This window comes from Hyperolius riggenbachi, chromosome 8 (assembly GCF_040937935.1).
Source record: "Hyperolius riggenbachi isolate aHypRig1 chromosome 8, aHypRig1.pri, whole genome shotgun sequence".
NCBI lineage: Eukaryota > Metazoa > Chordata > Amphibia > Anura > Hyperoliidae > Hyperolius > Hyperolius riggenbachi.
In genome coordinates, this window is record NC_090653.1 from 196,810,959 (window position 1) to 196,834,728 (window position 23,770).

The following is a 23,770-nucleotide window of genomic DNA, read 5'->3' on the forward strand; positions in this document are numbered from 1 at the left end:
CTCTTCACTCACCTGATAATCTCAATTATTTTTTTAACCGGATGTCCACTTCTGTCTGTTGTTTTCTTGTTTTCCTTGAAGCCCACTTTTATCTTAGTGCTGTCTCGATCTTCTGTCAGCTAGTGGCTTAAATTGAACCCAAGTTGAGAATTATATGGAGGCTGACATATTTATTTCCTTTTAAGCTATGGCAATTGTCTGGCTGTCTTGCTGATCCTCTGCCTCCACTATTTTCAGCCAAATAAACAATATTGGCAGTAGTGACAAGATTAGCTGCATGCTTGTTTCTGGTGTACTTCAGACACTACTGCAGACAAATAGATCAGCAGGGCTGCCAGGCAACTGGTATTGTTTAAAAGGAAATAATAAAGCAGCTTCCATACCATATCACTCTCACCTCAGGTTCACTTTGTGAAATCTGTGGTTTGAGTTAAAGAAGTAAAAGTCCTTCTCAGCCTTTACTGTTCTCTGGTTATGTCAGTTCCAGTTGTTTCTCCTTCAACTATTTTAGATCAGAACTTCTTCTAGCTTCTTTATGGCTTGTATTCATTTTGATATCTTTGTATAGGAAAGATATAGGGGAAAAAAAGCTACTGGTTGAAGTACTTTTTTCTCTCTGCCTTTGAATCAGGACTGCCCCTACTGTGCTGAGTCAGAGGTATCTACTTACAACACAAAGGGATTTGCTGACTGGTGAGCTGACTAATAGGGAGAATAATGGCAATTAAGTTCTTGATGAATCTATGGTAAAACTTTGAGAAATCTATAAATTGTTGGACCGACTTTTTATCTATTAGAGGCGTCCAAACAAGAATCGCCTGAACCTTGTGTGGATTCATAATGAAACCATCTGATGAGATGATAAGATCCAGGAATTGAATGGACTGCTGTTCAAATTTGTTTCTGTCTTGATTTATAGCTGGTTTAATCTGAGATGGGCAAGAACCAGGCATTCATGTGATTTATTCATTTCTATGGAGATAGAAACTGTTGTATGAATTCCTTGAGTGTGTTGTAAATGAAATGCTGTATGTTGCTGGAGTGTTTCAAAGCCCAAAGGGCATTACCAGGTAGTTGTAGTGCCCAAACCAAGACCTGAAAGCCATCTTCCCCTCATTCCCTTTTCTTGTCCTTATTATTTATAGACTTTCCTGAGGACCAGTTTGTAAATACCTTAGCTTCTCTGAGTTTTTGGAACCAGGGGTAGAGTGCAACTTTTTTGTTTTTGTAAATTTATTTAGTTCTTAATAGTCGATGCATGGGCGGTCTTGTCCTTTTCTTCTGCAAAAAAAGATACCAGCAGCCGGATATGTGGAAGGATGAAGGAATCCTTTCTTTAGGTTGTATATGTTGTATATGAGGGGTTACTAAGAGATACTATACATGACTTCATAGTAGAAAATAATCTTATTTCTCAGCATCAACATGGGTTTACTAAAGACAGGTCCTGTTTGACTAACATGCTCAGCTTTTATGAGGTAGTGAATGCTAATATGGATATTGGGAATGCTGTAGATGTGATATACTTGGACTTTGCAAAGGCCTTCGACACTGTTCCCCACAAAAGTCTGGTACAAAAGTTGAGGATGCAAGGACTGGGGAAGAGTCTGTGTTCATGGATAGGGAACTGGCTAATGGACAGAAAACAAAGAGTTGTGGTCAATGGATCGTACTCAAAATGGGAGACTGTTAGCAGTGGGGTCCCACAGGGGTTTGTTCTGGGTCCAGTGCTCTTCAATTTATTTATTAATGACCTAGTAGATGCAGTAGTGAGCAATGTTGCTATTTTTGCAGATGATACAAAATTGTGCAGAATCATCAACTCTCAGGAAGATAGTGTCATATTGCAACAGGATCTGGATAGGATGGCTATATGGGCACATACATGGCAGATGAAATTCAATGTTGACAAATGTAAAGTCATGCATTTTGGATGTACTAATGGTCTAGCACCATACAAAATAAATGGGATACAGTTGGGGACATCAAACTTGGAGAAGGACTTAGGAGTACTCATTGACAACAAGTTAAATAATCGTACTCAATGCCAAGCAGCTGCAGCTAAAGCTAACAAAATTTTGGGATGCATTAAAAGGGAAATAAAAACTCGAGATGCTAGCATAATATTGCCCCTGTTTAACTCTCTAGTAAGGCCACATCTGGAATATGGAATTCAGTTCTGGGCACCACATTACAAAAAAGATATTGCAGTTTTAGAGCAGGTGCAGAGACGAGCAACAAAATTGATATGTGGGATGGAAGGTCTCACTTATCAAGAAAGGTTAAATAAACTGGGTTTATTTAGTCTAGAGAAAAGACGCCTTAGAGGGGATCTAATTAACATGTATAAATATAATAGCTTGGCGGATGAGCTTTTTGTCCCTAGGCCTTCTCAAAGGACTAGAGGACATGATCTGCGCATGGAGGAAAAACGTTTTAGCCATTTATTTAGGAAAGGGTTCTTTACAATTAGAGTGATTAAGATGTGGAATGCATTGCCACAGAAAGTCGTTATGGCAAACTCTATACCTGCATTTAAAGGGGGCTTAGATGCTTTCCTTGCGTTGAAAGACATCCATGGCTACAATTACTAGGTAATGCCTAATGATGTTGATCCAGGGATTTTATCTGATTGCCATCTGGAGTCGGGAAGGAATTTTTCCCTTTTGGGGCTAATTGGACCATGCCTTGCAAGGGTTTTTGTTGCCTTCCTCTGAATCAACAGGGATATGTGAGGGAGCAGGCTGGTATTGTACTTTATACTGGTTGAACTCGATGGACGTATGTCTTTTTTCAACCAAAATAACTATGTAACTATGTAACTATGTTACGGCCAGAACCCGAAGTCTGGCCACTTCGGGTTCTGGCCGGTCAATACGCAAAGTGGCCGTGCACCTGCGGCCAATGTTAGAAATATCAAAAAAAAGGTGAGATAGAAAAGGGTGGGTATGACTCGACTGAGCACAAATCACATACAATTAGTTACTGTAATAACCTATTTAACTTTATTAATCCAAATCTATAGAACAATAAAACACATCAATTAAAAATGTGCCCACCCCGCACCCCCAAGCCAGCCTCCCACCCCGACCTCGAACCCCTGCCGCTACCCCACAGATCCCCCAAAGAGATGGTGTAACCACTAACTATGAACTATATTATCATGTGGGTTTATGTCATTGAAAAGTATAAATAAATAAATAAATAAATTTACTCTGGACGTCCAGTTAACCCAAAAATATATGTAGGTATAAACCACAGCCGGTGCAAAAATTGGTTAGTGGCATGCAGCCAGTCTTGAAGTGAGGAACCGGCAAATTACTGCAGCCAGCACACAAATTGGTTAGTTGCATACAGCCAGTCTTTAGAGTGGATAATAAGCAGATAAGTGCAAGCAAGGGGATTTTCCAGCCGGGAAAAAGCAAGACAGTCACATAAAATTAATTCAATCTCAGAACATAATCTCCAGAGATGTCAGGCATTGGATAAACAAGCTGAGGCACATTGAGGCACATTGAGGCAAGCAGGTTGGTACCACACTGAGGCACATGCAGGGTTCAGGCCAAGTGATATAGCTGTCACAAATCAAGCTGCAGATTCACCAAGAGGCTCAGTGTCATCAGTTAATCGCCACTCACTTGTATAATAATTTTGAGAAGCAGTCCACATACATAAACAAAAGCCATGCCCGTGGGGCTGCTTACGTGTCCACAATGGATATCCTGGAGTACCGTGTTGCTAAATGTGATGTCCTCCGAGATCAATGCCTGTGTTGAATAAGTGAGATAGTTGTCCGGATAAACAAGGATTTCTATCCCTATGGAGATTGATTCCTGTATGGCTGAGACACCGGACTGGCTGTAGGGAAGGCAGAGGCTTCTATCCGTGCGGGGAAGGAGACAGCATGGAGGCCGGGACACTGCACATGCGTCCTCGACCGGTTTCGCCGGACTTCCGGCTTCCACTGGAGGTGTGCAACGGATTCCATGTTCCTCCATGGGGATCTTAAACCCCCCTGCCGGCCTGACGTCATCGCCAGGCCGGCCCCGCCCGCCCCCACAAGCGGCCAATGCCGGGCAGGCGGGCGGGGCAGGCAGACACGGCGGCCGGCCGCCTTAGCAACCCGCCGGCGCGTCCGCCAAACCCCGCCCACCCGCCCGAACGTCGCACACGGGGCGGGCAGGGCGGATGGACACGGTGGCGGGGAGCAGCCGGGCCAAAGGCAGCCGCACACCCCCCAAAAACACCGCGCCCACCAAGCCCCAAACGCACCGGGCGACACCGCCAGAGGGGGCGGGCGGAGCCGGCCCAAGCCACAAACCAGGCCGGAGAGAGAAACCAAGACCCCACTCAGGTATCTTATCCAAAAATATATATTCAAATAGGGATTTCAACTCAGAATGAAATTCATATATTAATTATAAACAGCAAGACGTTAATGGTAAGCCATAATATATGAATGCAAAAAACAAGAGGAGGGGGCAACCAAAAGGGACCCCGCATAATGTGGATGCCTCAAGCATCCTCAATGAGAGAAATTTCATCTTATAAAGCTAGTGTTTAGCAAAGAGTATAGGGAGGACACCCCCCACACACAGACCGGGGAGGAGACGCAAGCGACCAGGGAGAGTAGTTTCGAGAGGTGGGCATACAGGGACCTCAGACAGGCAAAAAGGAAGTATAACTGGTATTTTCATTCAAACCTGGGGGTGATGTCGCCCCCAGGTCGAAAATCCACCTTGATTCTCGCTGTAATAAAAGTCTATCCATGTCCCCACCTCGTTGAGATGCATGAATACGGTCCAAGCCAACAAAACGCATCTGAGCTGGATTGCCAGCATGCATGGTTTTGAAATGCCTGGCCACCGGGGTGAGATTGGACGTGCTCTTACTCCTTATGTTAGTAACATGATCAGAGATCCTGGCACGTAGCTCTCGTTTAGTTTTACCTATATAAAAGGCACCGCATGGGCATAGTAACAGATAGACTACTAAGATGGTATTACAATTTACGTAGTGAGCAAGTGTCCAATCTCTACCGTCCGGTAGCCTAACATTCCGACCCACCTGCACATATCTACACATGGTACAGCCACCACATGTGTATGTGCCCACTAATTTACAATGTTTAGATGTTACTGAAGGATTTATAAAATGGCTACTGACCAGCTTGTCTCTAAGAGAGGGTGATCGTCGAAACGAGAAGAGGGGTCTCTCAGGAACACATCTACTAAGCTTCGCATCATTGGTAAGAATATGCCAATGTTTATTGATTATATGGCTGATTTGTCGATGCTGGGCCGAGTATCTGGTGCAGAAGCGAACTGCGTCCCCACCATCTCGTGTCCCCCGATATTTATTCGAGAGAAGGGATGTGCGGTCACTCGCATCAGCCCTCTTAAATGCCTTCCTTAGCGTCCCCTCGGGATAACCCCTCTCTTTAAATCTATTCCTCAAAGCTCTGGCCTCTGACCTGAAGGTTGAATCATCTGAGCAATTTCGCCTTACCCGAAGGTATTGGCCCATTGGTATCCCCCTCACCGTATGGGACGGGTGAAAGCTGTCTGCCCTTAAAAGGGAGTTGGTAGCAGTATCTTTTCTATATAAACTGGTAGCTATAACTCCATCCTCCCCCAAAGAGATCAGAATGTCAAGAAAAGGAATCGAAGAGGGGCTGCATTGCATAGTAAATTTCAAATTCCTAGAGTTCACGTTCAAAACTTCCACAAACTGATCCAGGAGGTGTTGACCACCAGTCCAAAAAATGATAATGTCATCGATGTACCTGTGCCATGCCAAGATGTGGCACAGGTACATCGAGAGACCATCACTGGAGAAGAGCTCGCGCTCCCACTCTCCCAGGTACAGGTTAGCGTACGACGGGGCACAGGTGGTCCCCATCGCCGCGCCCTGCACCTGGAGGTAGTGGGACCCCTCAAAAATGAAGAAATTGTTGGTAAGTAGAAATTCAAGTAGGGATAGTAAAAAACCGCTATGCGCCGTACATTGTATCCCCAGCTCACCAAGAAACACCCCCACCGCCCGAACACCCATATCATGGGGGATGCTTGAATAGAGTGCCTCCACGTCCATGGCCACCAAAAGTGTGTCAGGGGGCAATTGTAGCCCCTCCAAAATACGTAACAGATGTGACGTATCGCGAATGTACGAGGGAAGTGCTTGCACATGTGATTGGAGGTGGCGATCTATATATATGCTAATCTTTTCGGTCAGGGAACCACACCCCGATACGATTGGGCGACCCGGAGGTTTATCCAAATTCTTGTGCACCTTCGGTAGGGCGTAGAACGTCGGTGTAATTGGTTTATCAACCTTCAAGAATCTAACTGTATCCTCATCAATCACTAATCTTGTTGCAGCATCATCGATTATCGCAAACAATTTGCGTTGACACGAAGTGGCCATGGACGCGGGAACCCTCCTATAACAATCACGTCTACTCAAGATGTCTAGACACATGTTCCTGTACAAGTCAACCGCCATGACGACCACGTTTCCCCCCTTATCAGAGGGTTTGAAATGTTAGAAATAAAAAGATTCCTGCAACATTCAGGCATTTTGTGGCCGTCTCGCTGCGGCCAAATGTATCCAACCGGGGTTAATTTAATGAATTCCTCTGGCGGCAATGTCATAGATGAAGCCGCCTCTTTGGCTCTGCCTCCTCTCCTCCCCCTGCCCCTCTCCTATGCAAGTTATGGCAGCCTGGGGACCACGCGTGTCCCCGATCGTTCATAGCGGCAGGGAAGCAGAGCGGGAACACTGCAGACATTGCTTCTTCCAGCACCCTGGGGGGACATGCGTGGTCCCCGGCGGCTAAACTTGCATAGGAGAGGCGCAGGGGGAGGAGGCAGAGCCAAAGAGGCGGCTTCATCTATGACATTGCCGCCAGAGGAATTAATTAAATTAACCCTGTTGGATACATTTGGCCGCAGCAAGACGGCCACAAAATGCATGAATGTTACGGGAGTCTTTTTATTTCTAACATTGGCCGCAGGTGCACGGCCACTTCGCGTTTTGACCAGCCAGAACCCGAAGTGGCCAGACTTAGGGTTCTGGCCGTAACATATATATGTTTTGTTTCAGAATTTCTGGTTCTGGGTCAGAGAGAGAATTGGCACTCCAGAGAATGAATCAATGTGATAGTCACAAGAACAGTGTGGGGGTAATTGATCAGCCTCCTTGTTATCAAATACATCTAGGTATTCATGGCACTGGACAGGAGGTGAATCCTGCAAGATTGAAGTGCAAAAAAGAGGACGAACAGTTATGGGGCTACAGTAGTTTCCACAGTAGTTGGAGTTCAAAGAAATTACCAGATCGAACTTCATTTGCTCTTGATGATCAGGAAGGATTGATGTAATGGCGGGTATGGATTTTGATACAACAAGACCTGAGCTTTTTGTGGATACATTAGCATGGCGAATATAAAGACTCTAAAGAGGCTCTTTGCAAGGTTGCACAGGAAACTGATGGGTTGTGGTGAAAGCTATGTCCAGAAAGCATCTGCAAGCTAAAGAATCAATGATAGCTAAAGTATTAACGGCTCTTCCTAGGAGCTGAAAGAGGAATAAGGAAATTATTACTTGAATCCAAAAGTAGTTGAACTGGGAGATGCTTTGAGATGATTTCCTTACCAGGCATCCTCATGGGCAAACCCAAAGATAGTGATCAGCACCCTGCAGAAGAAACAGAGGTTGACTTGATGACATCTCACCTTTTCCTCGGTAGAGACAGATGGGTAGATAAGACCAAGTTGCATAGGTTCAAGTTGATTGGTGGCAGGTGCAGAAGTAGGTGCTGATGACGTTTACGGAAACCAAATAGGCATTGCTTTTCTCCAGTTGTCATTCATGGAACTGACGATCAAGCTGGATGGCAGACAAAATGAGATTTTCCAAGAGTAACAGGAATTCCTATCCAAGCAAGCTCAGCTTTAAGTTGTTCTGCAGAGCCAATACTGTACTGATATTTCCAGTGCAGAATCATTTCAGGCAGTTTCAGCAGTCCATTGCTAGAGCTCTGAAGTATACTCTTTAACTGGTCTATGACTTTGTCGAATGTTGTGTAGAGAAGACTCAGTGGTGACACTGCATTGAGGTTTGACATACAGTTCCTCCATTGTTTTGAAAAATAAAGAGGATAAGAGGTGCCAACGATGCGTATCTGGTATCCAGGGGTAACCTGGTGATACTGCGACTGCACCAGGAAAATCCAAGATCAAGTCGAGTGGAGACAGGGTCCAAATCTCCACCTGTTCACTCAGTTGGTTGCCCTTGTCGCAAACATTCTTTGTGATACTACTCCTTTTCTACTACTCTTCTTGTAGTAACGTAGGCACAATTTGGTCTCCTTCTGTCTCGGTGTGTTTTTTAAAGGTGCAGTGTTATCTTACCCAGCACGGGCAGCACGTTGGCATAGTGGTTAGTGCTCTTGCCTTGCAGCGCTGGGTCCTCTGTGCGAATCCCAGCCAGGTCAACATCTGCAAGGAGTTTGTATGTTCTCCCGTGTCTCTGTGGGTTTTCTCCGGGCACTCCGGTTTCCTCCCACATCCCAAAAACATACAGATAAGTTAATTGGGTTACCTTAAAAAAAATTGGCCCTAGACTATGATACATGCACTACACAATACATACATAGACTATGGTAGGGACTAGATTGTGAGCCCCACTGAGGGACAGTTAGTGACAAGACAATAAACTCTGTACAGCACTGTGTAATATGTCGGCGCTATATAAATACTTGAATAAATTAAAAAAAAAATACCCTGCATTGACTGTTTTAAAAAGCACTTCCACACAAGAACAAGCTAGTTTAGCATAGCAAGTGCCAGCTACAGGGAACAACTTGTGTACTGGGGACTTCCATCAAGGTCCAGAGGATACTGTCATGGGTTGGTTACGAATATTAAAATACGATTTTCGTTATTGTGTTTTTATTTGGATTTCAAACTTTGTTTAAAAGTGTAAGCTGTAAATTCCAGACCCCCCATATCATGGACCATGCAGGCTGGTAAAGCTCAGGGTGAGGAGACCCACGCGGCCCATCCTCCTAATTTTGGCTAAACCAGCCTGCATGGGTGACAAGGGATTAAAAAGGTTTTGAGAGGGGGCCCAATGCTGTTCATGTGCTGCAGCAAAATGACAATTTTACTCATTTTAAAAACATTTTTTATTTGAACTTTTTATAATTTTCTCAAAAAATACAAGGTCTTTTTTAATTATTTTTGACTTTTTCCCACCTAGCAAATATGATGCTGATAGTATGTTTAGAGGCTTTGCAATCAAATGCTTAAGTCGGCAGTATTGACTTCAATGTAAGTGATGGAATTCCACTAATTCTGTAAAATGTAATTTTACAGAGTTTAAAAATCATTTTTTCTTTGAATTTTTAAAAGTAGTATTCTCAAAAAATACAAGGTATTTTTGAATTTATTTTGATTTGTTCCCATTATTATCCCCAACATTACTGGTGAGGATAGCATGGAGGCTTTACAATTAAACGCTAAAGTCAGTGGTGACTCCAAACGAAATGATGGAATTCTGCAGCATTCGGCTATTTGACCATTCCTAGGCCTGTAGCCAAACAAGAACTAGTGTCAGGTTCAGTTTAACATAAACAAATACAGACAGTCGAATATCATATACATGTAAAATCAAAGTTCAAATTGTTGTTATTAAACTAGCAATGTTTTTTCTGTAACTTGAAGCACTTTTATCAAATTTCTATATTTATTACATGTATACTTTTTTTTTTCTTCAACTTTTTTTTTTTTATTGCAGGTGTTGGTGTGACTTTAGAAATGACAGCTCTCATAACTGGTCTGTGGCTTATAGAGTCAGAAGGAAAATGCAATATAGACAACATGAAAGTTAACTACATAGTATATGATCCACGTGAGTATATGTAAAGTTTTGTGTGATTTTATAGAACCGGCGTTGCCCGGGTATGTATTTGGTGGTCGTTGACTCCGTCCTCTTTTTCTAACCTTAACACACAGACACTTAAAGCTAATGGGAACCGGGTTTAAAAAAAAAAAAGTCAAATACTCACCTAAGGAGAGGGAGGCTCTGGGTCCCATAGAGCCCTCTCCTCTCCCGGTGCCAGCTGCTGTCCTGGCTCCCCCATAGCGGTATTCGACCGTTTCGGTCAAATAACGCTGTCTCCCGGCCGAAGTTAGGCTTCGGAAATGAGTGCTCCCAAAGACGGGCTGCTCTATACTGCGCACGCGTGTACGCCCTCTATGGCGCGTTAGCGTGTGCGCCGCCTGTCTTCGGGAGGACTCGGCTCCCGAAGACTTCCGAAGTCCCCTCGGCGTGGGACGAGAACGGAGGAGCCAGCGCAGCACCGGGGCCACCGGGAGAGGAGAGGGATGGCTCATTAGAACCGAACCTTCCCTCTCCTTAGGTGAGTATTTGCCTTTTTTTTTTAAGAACCCGGGTTACATTAGCTTTAATGACCAAGTTTGTGAGCTTTTCCGGTTCCTTGGAATCAATAATTAAAATTTCCCCATAGAAATTAAACAAATCTGATTGGCTGTTTGTGGCTCCATCCCCTTTCTGAATGTAAACCCCAGTCACTCAATGACAGACTGTCCTGGGTTTGAAGCCCCTGCTATTAACAGTGTAAGAATGGCAATAATTTAAATATTCCTTTTGAAAATCAATAGGTGAATTTTGATTTGCTGTTTTAGGCTCCACCCACTTTTCTGAGTATTAATCCCAGTCACCCAATAACTACCTGTGCCAAGTTTAAGAACCCTGCCATTAAAAGTGCAAGAATGGCCACTGTTTACATTTTTCCAATGACATAAGATTTTTTTTGGGCCATGCCCACTTTTTTTTCTAATGTTGGCATACAGTCACTCAATGACCAATGAACACGCTTGTGAGCTTTCGGGTTCCTGGCATCAAAAATGTGTGAATGGAAGCAGTTTATACAGTTAAGAAATATGATTGGCTGTTTGTGGCTCTGCCCCCTGAATTTGAACCCACATTACCCAGTGACCGACTGTACCAGGTTTGAGGCCTCTGCCATTAACAGTGTAAGAATGGTAGCAATTGAAATATTCCTCTTGAGTATCAATAAGTGAATTTTGATTGGCTGTTGTAGCCTCCACCCACTTTCCTGAAAATTAATCCCAGTTACATAGTGACCAAGGGCTTAATTCACTAAAGTGTGATAACACAGTTATCACGATTTAAAGCTTTTCACACGCTAACGTGTGTGTAAACCATTGTGCACGCGTGTTGCGCATGAAAAGTTTATCGATCACGTGATACTTTTTATCGCGCGTACGGCATTGTGCTTCACGCGCTAAGCACGCTTTTCACGTGATAAGTGCGATGCTTCATGCATTAAGCAGATACAGTTTGGTATTAAAATCAGCAATAGTGTTGTGAAACGTGAGTTAATTCAATACGACGTAATTCATTGCGCGCAATATTCTTTACGTGCAGTGTGTAATTCAGTTTCCTGCTGTTTTCAAACATTATTTTTTTCTTTGGTAGTACACTACACATAAACATTTTATTGAGTGTATGCTCACAACTGCAGATTGTGCTGTATGTAGAACATTGGAATGCAGCTTAAAGCACACCAAAGCACCACCAGTACTACATACACAGTGTGGAGCTTGCATTGCACAGTTGTACAGATGTGCAGCACACAGTTAAAGCTGCAGTGTGTGTAATTGATAGAACTAGGTGTAGGTGTAAGCCCATGTTAAGGCAACATTCCAAAATGCATGCAGTGCTTATAAAAAAATACACGTGTATGCCACAATAAAAATGGACATTGTAAGGCTATGTCCCCATAATATTGCATGACCAAATCGTTAATTTATGCTGCATCATTATAAAAAAAAAAAAGGCAGCAAAAAAAAACAAAAAAAAACATAAGGGACCCACACAAACCAACAACACTTACTTGCTCAGTCACAAACCATTCTGAAGCAGGTGGTGATACACAAGCTTTTAAAGGCAAAAAACAGCTGATAAATGTTAAGGAGCAATCATTATTATAAACACATGCATCATTGCATTTAGCGTGCGAAAAGTTGTACGCTGATCACGCGCAAAGTTTCAAGCGGATTGCGTGATGTGCTGTGTGCAGGTATAATGCGTGATCTGCATTCCGTTTGCGTGATCTGCAGTGATATCATGTGATACTGATGTTCATCACGTGATATCCCGCATTTGCGCACAAAGTCATTAGTTATCGCGCAAAACCTTTACGCGCCTGAAATCGGGAGCAGAAGAGCTTATCACAGCTGTGATAAGCGTTATCACGCTTTAGTGAATTGAGCCCCAAGTGTGCCAAGTTTGAAAACCCTGCAATTGACAGTCTAAGAATGGCTGCAGTTTATATTTTTCCTTTCAAAACAAATAGCTGAAATTTGATTGGCTGTTTTATGCCGCGCCCACTTTCCCTGAATTGTTGACCTTGACAACTGTGCCAAGTTTGGGGACTCTAGCTTTATTGCTGTGAGACTGTCACCCTTTTACATTTTTTTCATTGATTTGTTTTGTTTGTTTTTTTGTTGTTGTTTTTTTTCCTTCCTTGTTGGTGGCTTAAAAGGCATTTTATTATCAAGGTGAGAAAGTATTGCCTAGGTGAAAACTTATATATTGAAGCCAACAACCTGCACAGTAACTGCCTTGGTCATATTAAAACCATTTCGAGCATATACGGTTTTGACATACCGTATATGCTCGAACATAAGTCGATCTTGTGTATAAGTTGACTCGAATATTTGACCCTCTTAAGCTGGAATTTATTATTGACTCAATTATAAGTCTATCCAGCAAAGTTATGGCTGCACTTGGGGACCAGGAAGAATTAACAGCTGCACTTGGGGTCCAGAGGGGTTAATGACTGCACTGCATAAAGTATCACAGCCATTAGACCCTCCTCTCCCTTAAGTGCAGCCATTAACTCCTCCAGGCCCCCAAGTGCAGCAATTATTCACTCCCTTTCCTGCAGTCTAGTATTTTTACCCCTGCCCCTTTCCTTGGTAATTGTTGTGACCAGGACTTTCAGACCTGTGCTTTCTTGGCATTCTTTGTACCACTTACCATTGGGTAAATTGCTGCAAATGGGAATGTCACCAATAGTACATACATTGCTCAGTGTGCTCAGTGTTGCCTGTAACTCGTGTATGAGTTGACCCCCACAACTTTTATTAAGTAAGACCTACATTTCTAGACTTATAGTCGAGTATATTCAGACAGTCAGTTTTCTATCCTGTTTGATAAATACTTTTAGTAGATTTTTACTCAAAATTAATAAAAAAATTAATTAAAATTCAGTTGATCCGACACTATGGGGGAAACAATACTCAGCAGATTTGATCAAATTCGACAGAAATCGAAGGGGGAAATTGATGCGTGTATGGTCAACTTTATTTCATAACATGGTCAGTTGCTTTCAAACGCACATTTCCACACGTTATCCAGAAATGCACTGTAGAAAGCACATTAAGATAATGCTATGTTTTAATGCAGAGATTTTACATGCCCATACAATTGTAATGTTTTGTAAATCTTGGACACTGCATCATTGGACCATCCTTCATCTGTCAGGACTAAAGAGGCGAAGGACCAACCACCATGTAATCAGTACACAGTTAAAGGGCCCCGGAGCAGTGCATACAAATGATAATCTGCAGTAACCTGGAGTTTTCCCCAACTCCCAGTAGCTCCCGAGGTCCCTCAGCATCCTCTAAGTCCCCTCCGTGGTCCCGCTGATGGCTCCATTAAACTGGCGACTTCGGGCTGAAGTCGTGAGCAACTGCACCTGTGTAGTCTGTTTGCACACCGACTTGACCACGTGCTTGTCACCAGAGCCGGGACAAGGTCCTCCAGCACCCAAGGCTGAGACAGCAAAGTGCGCCCCCCCCCATGCCTCCCACCCCAGCCGTCACACACTGATTGCTATTAGACTAGGAGACGCCCCAAGGCCCCCAAACCCCCCATCATCTTAATCCCTGGTTATATGGCTGGTTTGGCTTGCCGTCACTGCCATGTATTCCTTTTCTTATTTCTCTCTGCTTCAAACACAATAGAGGAATGACAGCTGAGTGAGTTGTGTGCCCCCTCCTACACTGCTCCCTGAGGATGGAGCCTCTCTCGCCTCTGCCTCGGCCCGGCCCTGCTTGTCACCGTAAGCCTTCTGCACATGCGTGGTTCTCGAAAGACTGAGCTGTGCATGCACAGGAGGCTTACGCCGACAGGAACGTGATCGAGTTGGGTGCGCAAATGGACCGCACAGGTTCAGTTGCATACATGACAGCATGGGGGTTCATTAGTGCGCATGACATAGATAGCCTCCCCTTCTGGGAAGGCACTATTTATACTGACTGCTATATACTGTAAAGGTTTTGGAGCAATCATTTTAGTAAGATAAGGTCAGTTGAATACAAAAGTGGCAAATAAAGGCATTATTATTTACTGCATTGCAAGTGTAGGGTATAATGCTCATTATGTATATGTGCTTTGTCTGGCAGGATGTCACCAACCTCTTGGTTTGGTATCAGGGAAAATTAAAGATTCACAGATTACTGCATCAGGACATTATGGTGAGATTTTTGCTTATTATGTTTGTTATTATGTTTGAGTTTCATGAAACCCACACAGCTCTCGGGTTCCTGTTCACAATGTGGCCCTGTTCGATGCAGTGCAATACTATGAACCATCAAGTTAATTTCTCACTTCGGGTTTGCTTTAGCAAATAGGATGAACAATATATTCAAAAAATTGATGTTCATACCATTCCTAAACATTCCTTTTGATTTCACGTAGTGATTTTCTATTTTCAAAGCACCACTGTAGAGCAGATTTCTAAAAGTGTTCCCAATAACAGAGAGGCCTCAATTCATTAAGATCATGCTGGAGATAATAAGGCAAGAGAAAACTTACCTCCACACAGTGAGAGAGTTATTTTATCTCTTCATTCCCTATGTTACCTCCTCTGTAGTTAAGTTACCTCCTCTGTAGTTAAGTTACCTCCTCTGTAGTTATCTTCAGAATTCTGGAGTTATTTTAAGGATTGAAGAGTTAACTTTAGAGATCTCACCTTAACTTAAAGACAGAAGAGTTAACTTTAGGTTTGCCTGAGGTAAAATGTTTCCTGAATACTACATGCCTTATCACCATGGTGCTAACTCTAGAAACGTTATTAAAGACAGGAGATAAGCTTAGTGAATTGAGGCCTAAACTAGATATTTTGAATCCCAACAGTTTGAATGAGTGCATAGACACTATTCATATATACCTCTGAGAGGATGGGTGACAGTCACCCCTTCATACATCACAGCTCTTTATACAGTATTTCCTTTCTTTTGTGTATTAAAGCAACCTTAAGTGGACCTACAATGTTGTACACGAGAAAAGTAAAACACAGAGAAATACAGCTTGTGTGTATTTAGAAAGAACAGCCTTTCTAATTGTCCCTTATGCGTAAATAATCACATGTGTAATTTGAGCTCTCAGCTCTATCTGATCTGTGCAGAGGTGAGTGCTGACTCTTTGCTTATATGTAAACAGAGGAGGTTAACTCTTTCTGTGCCCCCAGCAAACCAGGAAGTAGACAATGAAGATTTGTGGCAGGAGTTGTGTAAGCTGTAACAAAGTTTTTTTTTCTTTAAAGGTTATCATGCTGTTGCTTATCTTTTAGAGCAGAGGCAAAGTTCTGGGTTAAGGTCCGCTTAAGGTGCACAAATTTACGCTTAAAGGGAACCTTAACTCTAAAAAAAAAGAGTTTCACTTACCTGGGGCATCTACCAGCCCCCTGCAGCCATCCTGTGCCCTTGCAGTCACTCATGGCTTCTCCGGTCCCCCGCCGCCAGCTAGTTTCATTTTTGCTGACTCGAAGTCGGTGGGCCACCATGCGTACCTTTGCACGCATTTCCACTGGTGCAGGAAGCTTTTACGGACATTAACATGTACATTTTTATGCATTTTTTTTGCAGGTTCAATGCGTAAAAATTTACGCGTTGCCAGGCGCAACGTGTAAAAATGTACGTTTTAACGTCCACGATAGCTTCCAGCACCAGTGGGAACACTTGCAAAGGTACGCATGTCGGCGCACCAACTCAGAGTTGGCAAAAATGAAACTAACTGGCGGCGGGGGACCGGAGGAGCTGTGAATGACTGCGAGGGCACAGGATGGCTGCAGGGGGCTGGTAGAAGCACCAGATAAGTGAAACTATTTTTTTTTTTTTAGGGTAAAGGCCCCCTTTGAAGAGGAACTGTAATCACGGATTGAACTTCATCCCAATCAGTAGCTGATACCCCCTTTCTACCCCCTTTCCCATGAGAAAGCTTTACCTTTTCTTGAATAGATCTTCGGGGGGGGGGGGGGGGGGGTCTGTATGGCTGATATTGTGGTGAAAACTCTCCCACAGTGTGATGTCAGGACCTAGATCCTGACAGTTCCCTGTCTGTGAACCTTGTTGCACTGTGGGAAATTTTTCACCTGTTTCCAACTGCCATGAAACTAGTATTTCCCTCTGTGCATATGCATATCTATAAAAAAACAACCTTTTAGCCTATCGCAATGTTAAGGTGGCCACTAACGATCCGATTTCTAGGGAAAAATCATTTGAGCGATCAGAAATTCTGATCGGAAGTGGAATTGTTCAGTACACCATCAATGAACCAATCTTTGCTTCCTATCTATCACAACCAAAAAGTAAATTCAAATTTTGGTTAGACGAAAATTCAATTGGACGATTGTTTTTATAATTGTTCGTAATCGATATTGCCCATCAACAGAGATTATTTACAACCAATCCGATCAGAATTTCTGATCGCTTGAACAATCTTTCGCTAGAAATTGGACCGTTAGTGGCCACCTTTAGAAGGTGTGGTTATAAATAATGTCAGTTGGTGCAGTCTAGTTTTTTTCTTGTCTGCCAGTAGTAAAGATGATGACGTGCAGAGTGATTGTGGCTCAAACAACATGAACAAAACATGGTGAATATCAATCATTTCTTGATTTCTTGAGTGACACGAGGCAGGGATTAGAGTTTAATGGGCCACTATAGTGAAAAAAGTAAGCAATTAAAATATGACAGGCCTGACAGGCTTTGGACTAGTTCATCTCCCCATGATTTGCAGGGATTTCTTTGTTTTCAAAAGCATTCCTGAATGGCAGTTGCTAAGTCTAACTGCCAAAATAGTAATATACCAGCCAGCCTCCCTACCCACTTGCACACATTTTTGGTTAATTAGACTTAGCAACTGACATTTAAGGAATGCTTTTGAAAAGAATAAAAGATATTAGTCCAAAACCTGTCAGATTTTAACTGCTTACTTTTTTCTGCTGTGCTGAGGAGCGGAGTTTAGGGTGCCAGAACACCTGTGCCTACAGGCTCCTGAGTTGTAAATCCGTCCCTGCATCAGACAGTGCATAGACAGCAGTTTTAGGTAGTTACAGTTATCCCCTAGCATTAGGTAGCCAGAGGTACCCTCAGTATTTATGTTAAGTAGCTAGAGGTGCCTCGACTGAAGGGAGATAGTATCAGTGGATAGAGATGGCCTGAACTGTTTGCCCGACCCTATACATTATGATGGAGCCAAACTTTGACCCCTCACCCCAGAGTCAGCAGACACATGGCAGCCAATCCGCCCCCGCACCTATCAGAAAGCCAGCAGCCATTTTGCAGTCTGTGTTTTGCTTCTGTGCTAGGCAGATCAGGGAGAGTGTGCTGCAGATAGGGAAAGCGTTAATTAGGCCTTTGTTCTGTGCCCATGGTGGAGTTTCTTGCTGCTACAATACCAATTCACCATCTACATAACCCCAGAGCCCTTCTAAAGGCTCTGTTTGATCTTGTGATATCTTGTGATATTGAGGTTCAATGTGTTCACACAGTGCACTTTAACTGTTGCAGACAGGTGCAGTCAGTGCTTAGTGCTACAGTAGTTCACCCTTTTGAGGGCTGTTTTCCTTTTTCTTGTTATCCTGTGTATTGCAATCCTGTGTGTCCAGTGCACACATTAGCTGTTGGAGACAGGTCTGCTTGTCCTAGTAGTGCACCGACCATAACCCAATAATCCTTTACCACCACTACTGGCATCTAGTATCCACTACTGACCCCTGTATAAGGCCTCAGTGCAGGATCAGTGTTTTTTTTTTTTGGTCACTTGACTGACATTGAACTACCTCAGCCCGACCATAGGGGCTGGAAAACAGCGATCGCCTGCACTCTCGTACACGTACGTACAAGCATGGCGGTCACTACACACCACTACACAAAGACTGCCGCCGGGAGGACTAACATTTATGTCCTGGAGGTGTCAACTAGTAGAAACAATGATTTGCTCATCTGATGTTATCACTTAAGTTCTTTGCGTTTGTTTGCGGTGTATTAAATGAGGCGTGTCATCTGTCAGTGTGAACTGAGCACAACCCTTACTCTACATTATCGCAGACACATGGCAGCCAATCAGCTAGCACTCCCTCCTGGACACCCTATAAAAATACAGTTGCGGCAGCCATATTGGATTAATTCGTCGGCTGTTGTTAGACAGAGAAGGGAGAGAGCATTGCCTGAGATAGGGAAAGCGGTAATCAGGCCGCTTTTCTGCCTTGCTAGCTGTTTATACAGCGTCCTGATCATCCAAACAGTCCTTCTCAGAACTGGTATTGGTTCATAGGTTGTGTTTGCACAGCCTCCTGGCTCCTGACTCCAGTGCAGTGTATCTGAGCTGTGTGCTGAAGTGCAATACAGCTCAACACATTCATAAGTGCTATTCTTACTGTATTTTGATTATATCACAGCTCTCTGCATCCAGTGCAGACTGCAGTGTATCTTGAGCTGTCTGTCAGAGTGATTTGCGTGGACTTCCAGTCACTTTGTGTGCAGAAGCATAGTACAGCACAACACATCATCCATAAGTGCCATTCTTGCTGTATTTTGAATGTGTAACATCACAGCTCTCTGCATCTAGTGCAGTGTATCTTGAGCTGTACATCACAGTGATTTGCGCAGTCTCCCAGTCACTCTGTGTGCAGAAGCAAAGTACAGCACAACACATTCATAAGGAGGAACAGACCTTCAATGATAAAATGTAAAAATTGTTTGTCAAACATCTGCGCCAGTGAGGCCTGTCAGCTGCTGGATGGATAACAGTATCCTTGTATTACTGAATAAGTGCTTATAGTAAAATGTAATCCACAGCGCTATTTGCAAAGTATTAAAACTTCTTTATTGTTAAAACAACAAGTAATGTGTCTCCTGGGTCTTTAACCCTTTTTAAACCATCTACAATTGAAATGCATGCGTTACCCACACACATACAATTCACTGCAGTGAATGAATATTAAATGGAAAGAGAAAATGTTGGGCCCAAAACAAAGACATGCGCTACATCAAAACTTAAAAATTATAAAAATTAAAAATTATTATATCAACAGCGAAAAAAACGAGCTTTCCACAACTATTTAGATAGTCTCCTGTCAAAAAACTGGAGGCATCCAGTCGAGTACATTTGAAATCGGCGCCGGTAGACTTGGGCGCAGGATACAGCGGTATATGGCTGATCCTGCTTCTGCACAAGTCCGGGCCGATTTAATTACTATTCCCCCTCCAGGCCGCCATGGATAGTGGGGGAATGAAATAATTCGGCTTCCAGCGATTGCTGGAGGCCGAATTGCTATGTTTTTAAGCAACCTCGGCTCCGTCTTCTGACGGAGCCGACGTTACTCACTGAGCGCTGCAATAGGAATGATTCCTATTGTAGTCTATGAAGGCGCCGGCTGCGCCCAAATCTAGCAGCGCTGAAAAGCACTGCTCCGATCCAGTCTATATCAGAGGCAAGAGTATTGATTCCGTAAAATTGCACTAGTAATTGGTTGTATATGCATGCAGTCTCTTTGAATCCAAATAATACAGCCGCTATAGTAGATCCTGTGACATGTATGCAGTTCAAAGACGGCTGCTTAATCCTGCACAATCAAAGTTCAGATCAGCTATAAACTGGGTCAACGTTCATACGTTATCCATCCAGAGAGAATGGCTGGTTAGGTGACAGGTATCTGCGTCTCAATCTTCCGCTAGAAGATGGCCGTTCCAGCAAGCGGGGAGAGATCAGCATTTGTGAAGCCGTAGGTGTCTAGGGCTACACGCGAATACCTGAAGTGCCGTTGATAGGGTACAGAGTCGTGCTGTTCAGAGTGACGTCACTTCGCACAAAGTAATGAATGGCTGACGTTTCAAGGGCCCCTCTTCTTCGGAGCTGCGACAGCAGCTGAACAAGCTCATGTCTTTGTTTTGGGCCCAACATTTTCTCATTCCATTTAATATTCATTCACTGCAGTGAATTGAATGTGTGTGGGTAACACATGCATGTCAATTGTAGATGGTTTCAGAAGGGTTAAGGACCCAAGAGACACATGCTGCTTGTTGTTTTAACAATAAAGAAGTTTTAATACGTCACTGGGGAATTAGCCAATCACTGACGTGTTTTGGGAGGACTGCCTCCCTTTCTTAAAGCTGGCTGCAGATCGGAATCTGTTTGTATTTAAAGGGGATATGAGATCACACCCCTTATTCAAATGCATATAGTTCAAGATCTTTATTTAATCCAAATGGAACTAGGGTATTTAGACTATAAATCCAATAGGTCTCATGCCTAGACATCTCTAGATTTTTTTCCAAAAAACAATACTTTTTTCTTTTGTAAAATGTATATGCCATGACAACATTGTTTTGGTCTCTGCTATAGTGGCTGCCAAAATTTTTTTCTTTTCAAAATTAAAATGTTTTTTGAATGTGTAAACCTGCACCATCATGTGCAGAGCCTAGGCAATGCCTCTCTTGTCAGTGACACTCACCAGGGATGCAATAAACATTGTTTTTCTTTAAAAAAAAACGTTTAATTTTTGGGTAAAAATTTTTTCAAATTAAATTGGTATGTAAACTTGCACATACATGTGCAGAGCCAAGTCACCGTCAGTGTCACTCACCGGGGATGCAATAAACATTGTTTTTCTTAAAACTTTAAATTTTGGGGGGTAAAATGTATACCCCATGACATTGCCTGGCCTCCGCTACAGTGGCTACAACAAAACTTTTTTTTTAACAAATTAAATTTGTATGTAAACCTGCACATACATGTGTAGAGCCAAGTCATCACCTCTCTGGTCAGTGTCACTCACCAAAGATGCAACTAGGGATGATCGGAATGAACAAATTCTGTTCCGCCGGAATTGCGGAATTCCGCCAGCACTAAATTCCGTCGCCATTACATTTCCGCGGAATTCCGCATTCCGGCGGAAAAATTTAAGTAATCGCAAATGAAACCTTGTTTATGCAAAATGGTAGCCCATGGGACCTAGTGGCTGTTCCCCCGGTCATTTTTTGTAATTTTTTTTGACTTTTGATTTTTTTTTTTTTTTTTTTTTTTTTTTTTTTGCAGCAGGTGTCACTTAAGCCATGGGACCTAGCGGTGGTCTCATGGTGGTCATTTTGGCGCCGCAGGAGGTGTTGCTTAAGCCATGGGACCTAGCAGTGGTCCCATGGTGGTCCTTTTGGCACCGTAGGAGGTGTCGCGTAAGCTTTGGGACCTAGTGGTGGTCCCATGGCGGTCGTTTTGGCACTGCAGGAGGTGTCGCTTACGCCATGGGACCTTGCGGTGGTCCCATGGCGGTCATTTTGGCGCCGCAGGAGGTGTCGCGTAGGCTTTGGGACCTAGCAGTGGTCCCATGGTGGTCATTTTGGCACCACAGGAGGTGTCGTGTAAGCTTTGGGACCTGGCGGTGGTCCCATGGCGGTCGTTTTGGCACCGCTGGAGGTCTCGCTTACGCCATGGGACCTAGTGGTGGTCCCATGGCGGTCATTTTGGCGCCGCAGGAGGTGTCGTGTAAGCTTTGGGACCTGGCGGTGGTCCCATGGCAATTGTTTTGCCACCACAGGAGCTGTCGCTTACGCCATGGGACCTAGCGGTGGTCCCATGGTGGTCATTTTGGCACCACAGGAGGTGCTGCTTACGCCATGGGACCCTGCGGTGGTCCCATGGCGGTCATTTTGGCGCCGCAGGAGGTGTCGTGCAAGCTTTGGGACCTGGCGGTGGTTCCATGGCGGTGGTTTTGGCACTGCAGGAGGTGTCGCGTAAGCTATGGGACCTGGCAGTGGTTCCAAGGCGGTGGTTTTAGCACCGCAGGAGGTGTCGCGTAAGCTATGGGAGCTGGCGGTGGTTCCATGGCGGTGATTTTGGCGCCGCAGCAGGTGTCGTGTAAGTTATGGGACCTGGCGGTGGTTCCATGGCGGTGGTTTTGGTGCCGCAGGAGGTGTCGCGTAAGCTATGGGACCTGGTGGTGGTTTTGGCGCCGCAGGAGGTGTTGCGTAAGCTATGGGACCTGGCGGTGGTTCCATGGTGGTGGTTTTGGCGCCGCAGGAGTTGTCGCGTAAGCTTTGGGACCTAGCAGTGGTCGCATGGCGGTGGTTTTGGCGCCGCAGGAGGTGTCGCGTAAGCTTTGTGGCCTGGCGGTGGTTTCATGGCAGTGGTTTTTGCACCGCAGGAGGTGTCGCGTAAGCTTTGGGACCTGGCGGTGGTCCCATGGCGGTGGTTTTTGCGCCACAGGAGGTGTCGCGTAAGCTTTGGGACATGGCGGTGGTCCTATGGCGGTGGTTTTTGCGCTACAGGAGGTGTCGCGTATGCTTTGGGACCTATACTAATTGGTTGGGATAGGTGAGATAGCTAGGGAGCTGGTTGCTAACATAGGATTGATTGGTTTTTGTTAACACTGTAATTGGTGCTGATATAATTCCGTTTTTCATGCAGAAATCCGTTTGGGTGGTTTTTGTAAGCCTCTGATTGGTGCAGAAATTCCTATTTTCATGAAGAAATCCTGTTGTTTTCACTTTAAACTTTTTCTAGGGGCTTCCTTGTGTTTGGCTTACAAAATTCCGGATTCCGCCGGAATTACGCATCGTTCCGCGGAATTTCCGCTATAGCGCTAAGGCAATTCCGTTCCGATGTGATGGAACGGAAACACCAAATTCCGTCCGGAATCGCGGAAAAATGTATTCCGCGGTGAGCATCCCTAGATACAACAAACATTGATTTTCTTTTTAAAAAATTAAAATTTTGGGGTAAAATGTATAGGCTAGGCCATGAAATTGTCTAGCCTCTGCTTCAGTGGTTGCAACAAAACTATTTTTTTTTAAAATTTAATTTGTATGCACACCGACGCCATCATGTGCACAGCAAAGTCACCGCAGTTCTCTGGCGCACAGTTTTGGGGTAAGGGTCCATCTGACCACTGATACACGGTCTGCAAAGCACGGTCAGGGCAGCCGCAGGTATATTATCTATACTGCACATTGAGTAAACCTGCTTACCATGACCACTGGCAAGCATGGAATGCAGGGCTCTGCAGTGGAGTTTGTGATGCTGACCTGCCACGAATGGCAGGCAGGCCAGCTGTCACCTCCTCTTCTCCTCCTAATCCTCCTCCATCGTCTTCACTATCGTCCTTGGCTGAGTCCTCCTCTGCTGCTGCTGTGCACTCCTTTACAACTGCATACCTCCAGCTCCCCAGGGCCTATTCCAGACATCCCATTGGAGCTAAAGTGCTGCAAAAACAACATTTTTATTTTCAAAATAGCATTCATTTTCTTTTTCTAAATAACAATAACATTTTTTCTAAATAACAATAATATTTTTTGTCTAAAATAAATTTGTATGTGTATACCTGTACATACATGTGCAGAGTAGTGTTGGGCGAACAGTGTTCGCCACTGTTC

The 23,770-nt window shown here is 44.0% G+C and overlaps 1 protein-coding gene across 2 annotated transcripts in view; it reads left to right on the forward strand.

Moving 5' to 3' along the window:
- Nucleotides 1-23,770, forward strand: part of LOC137527537 (coagulation factor VIII-like) — a 506,000-nt gene that overhangs the window by 371,242 nt on the left and 110,988 nt on the right. For both annotated transcript variants that reach the window (XM_068248081.1, XM_068248082.1), the window contains 2 exons: nucleotides 9,801-9,914; nucleotides 14,525-14,596. In XM_068248081.1, coding sequence (XP_068104182.1) covers nucleotides 9,801-9,914; nucleotides 14,525-14,596 — 186 coding nt within the window. The remainder of the gene's footprint in view (nucleotides 1-9,800; nucleotides 9,915-14,524; nucleotides 14,597-23,770) is intronic.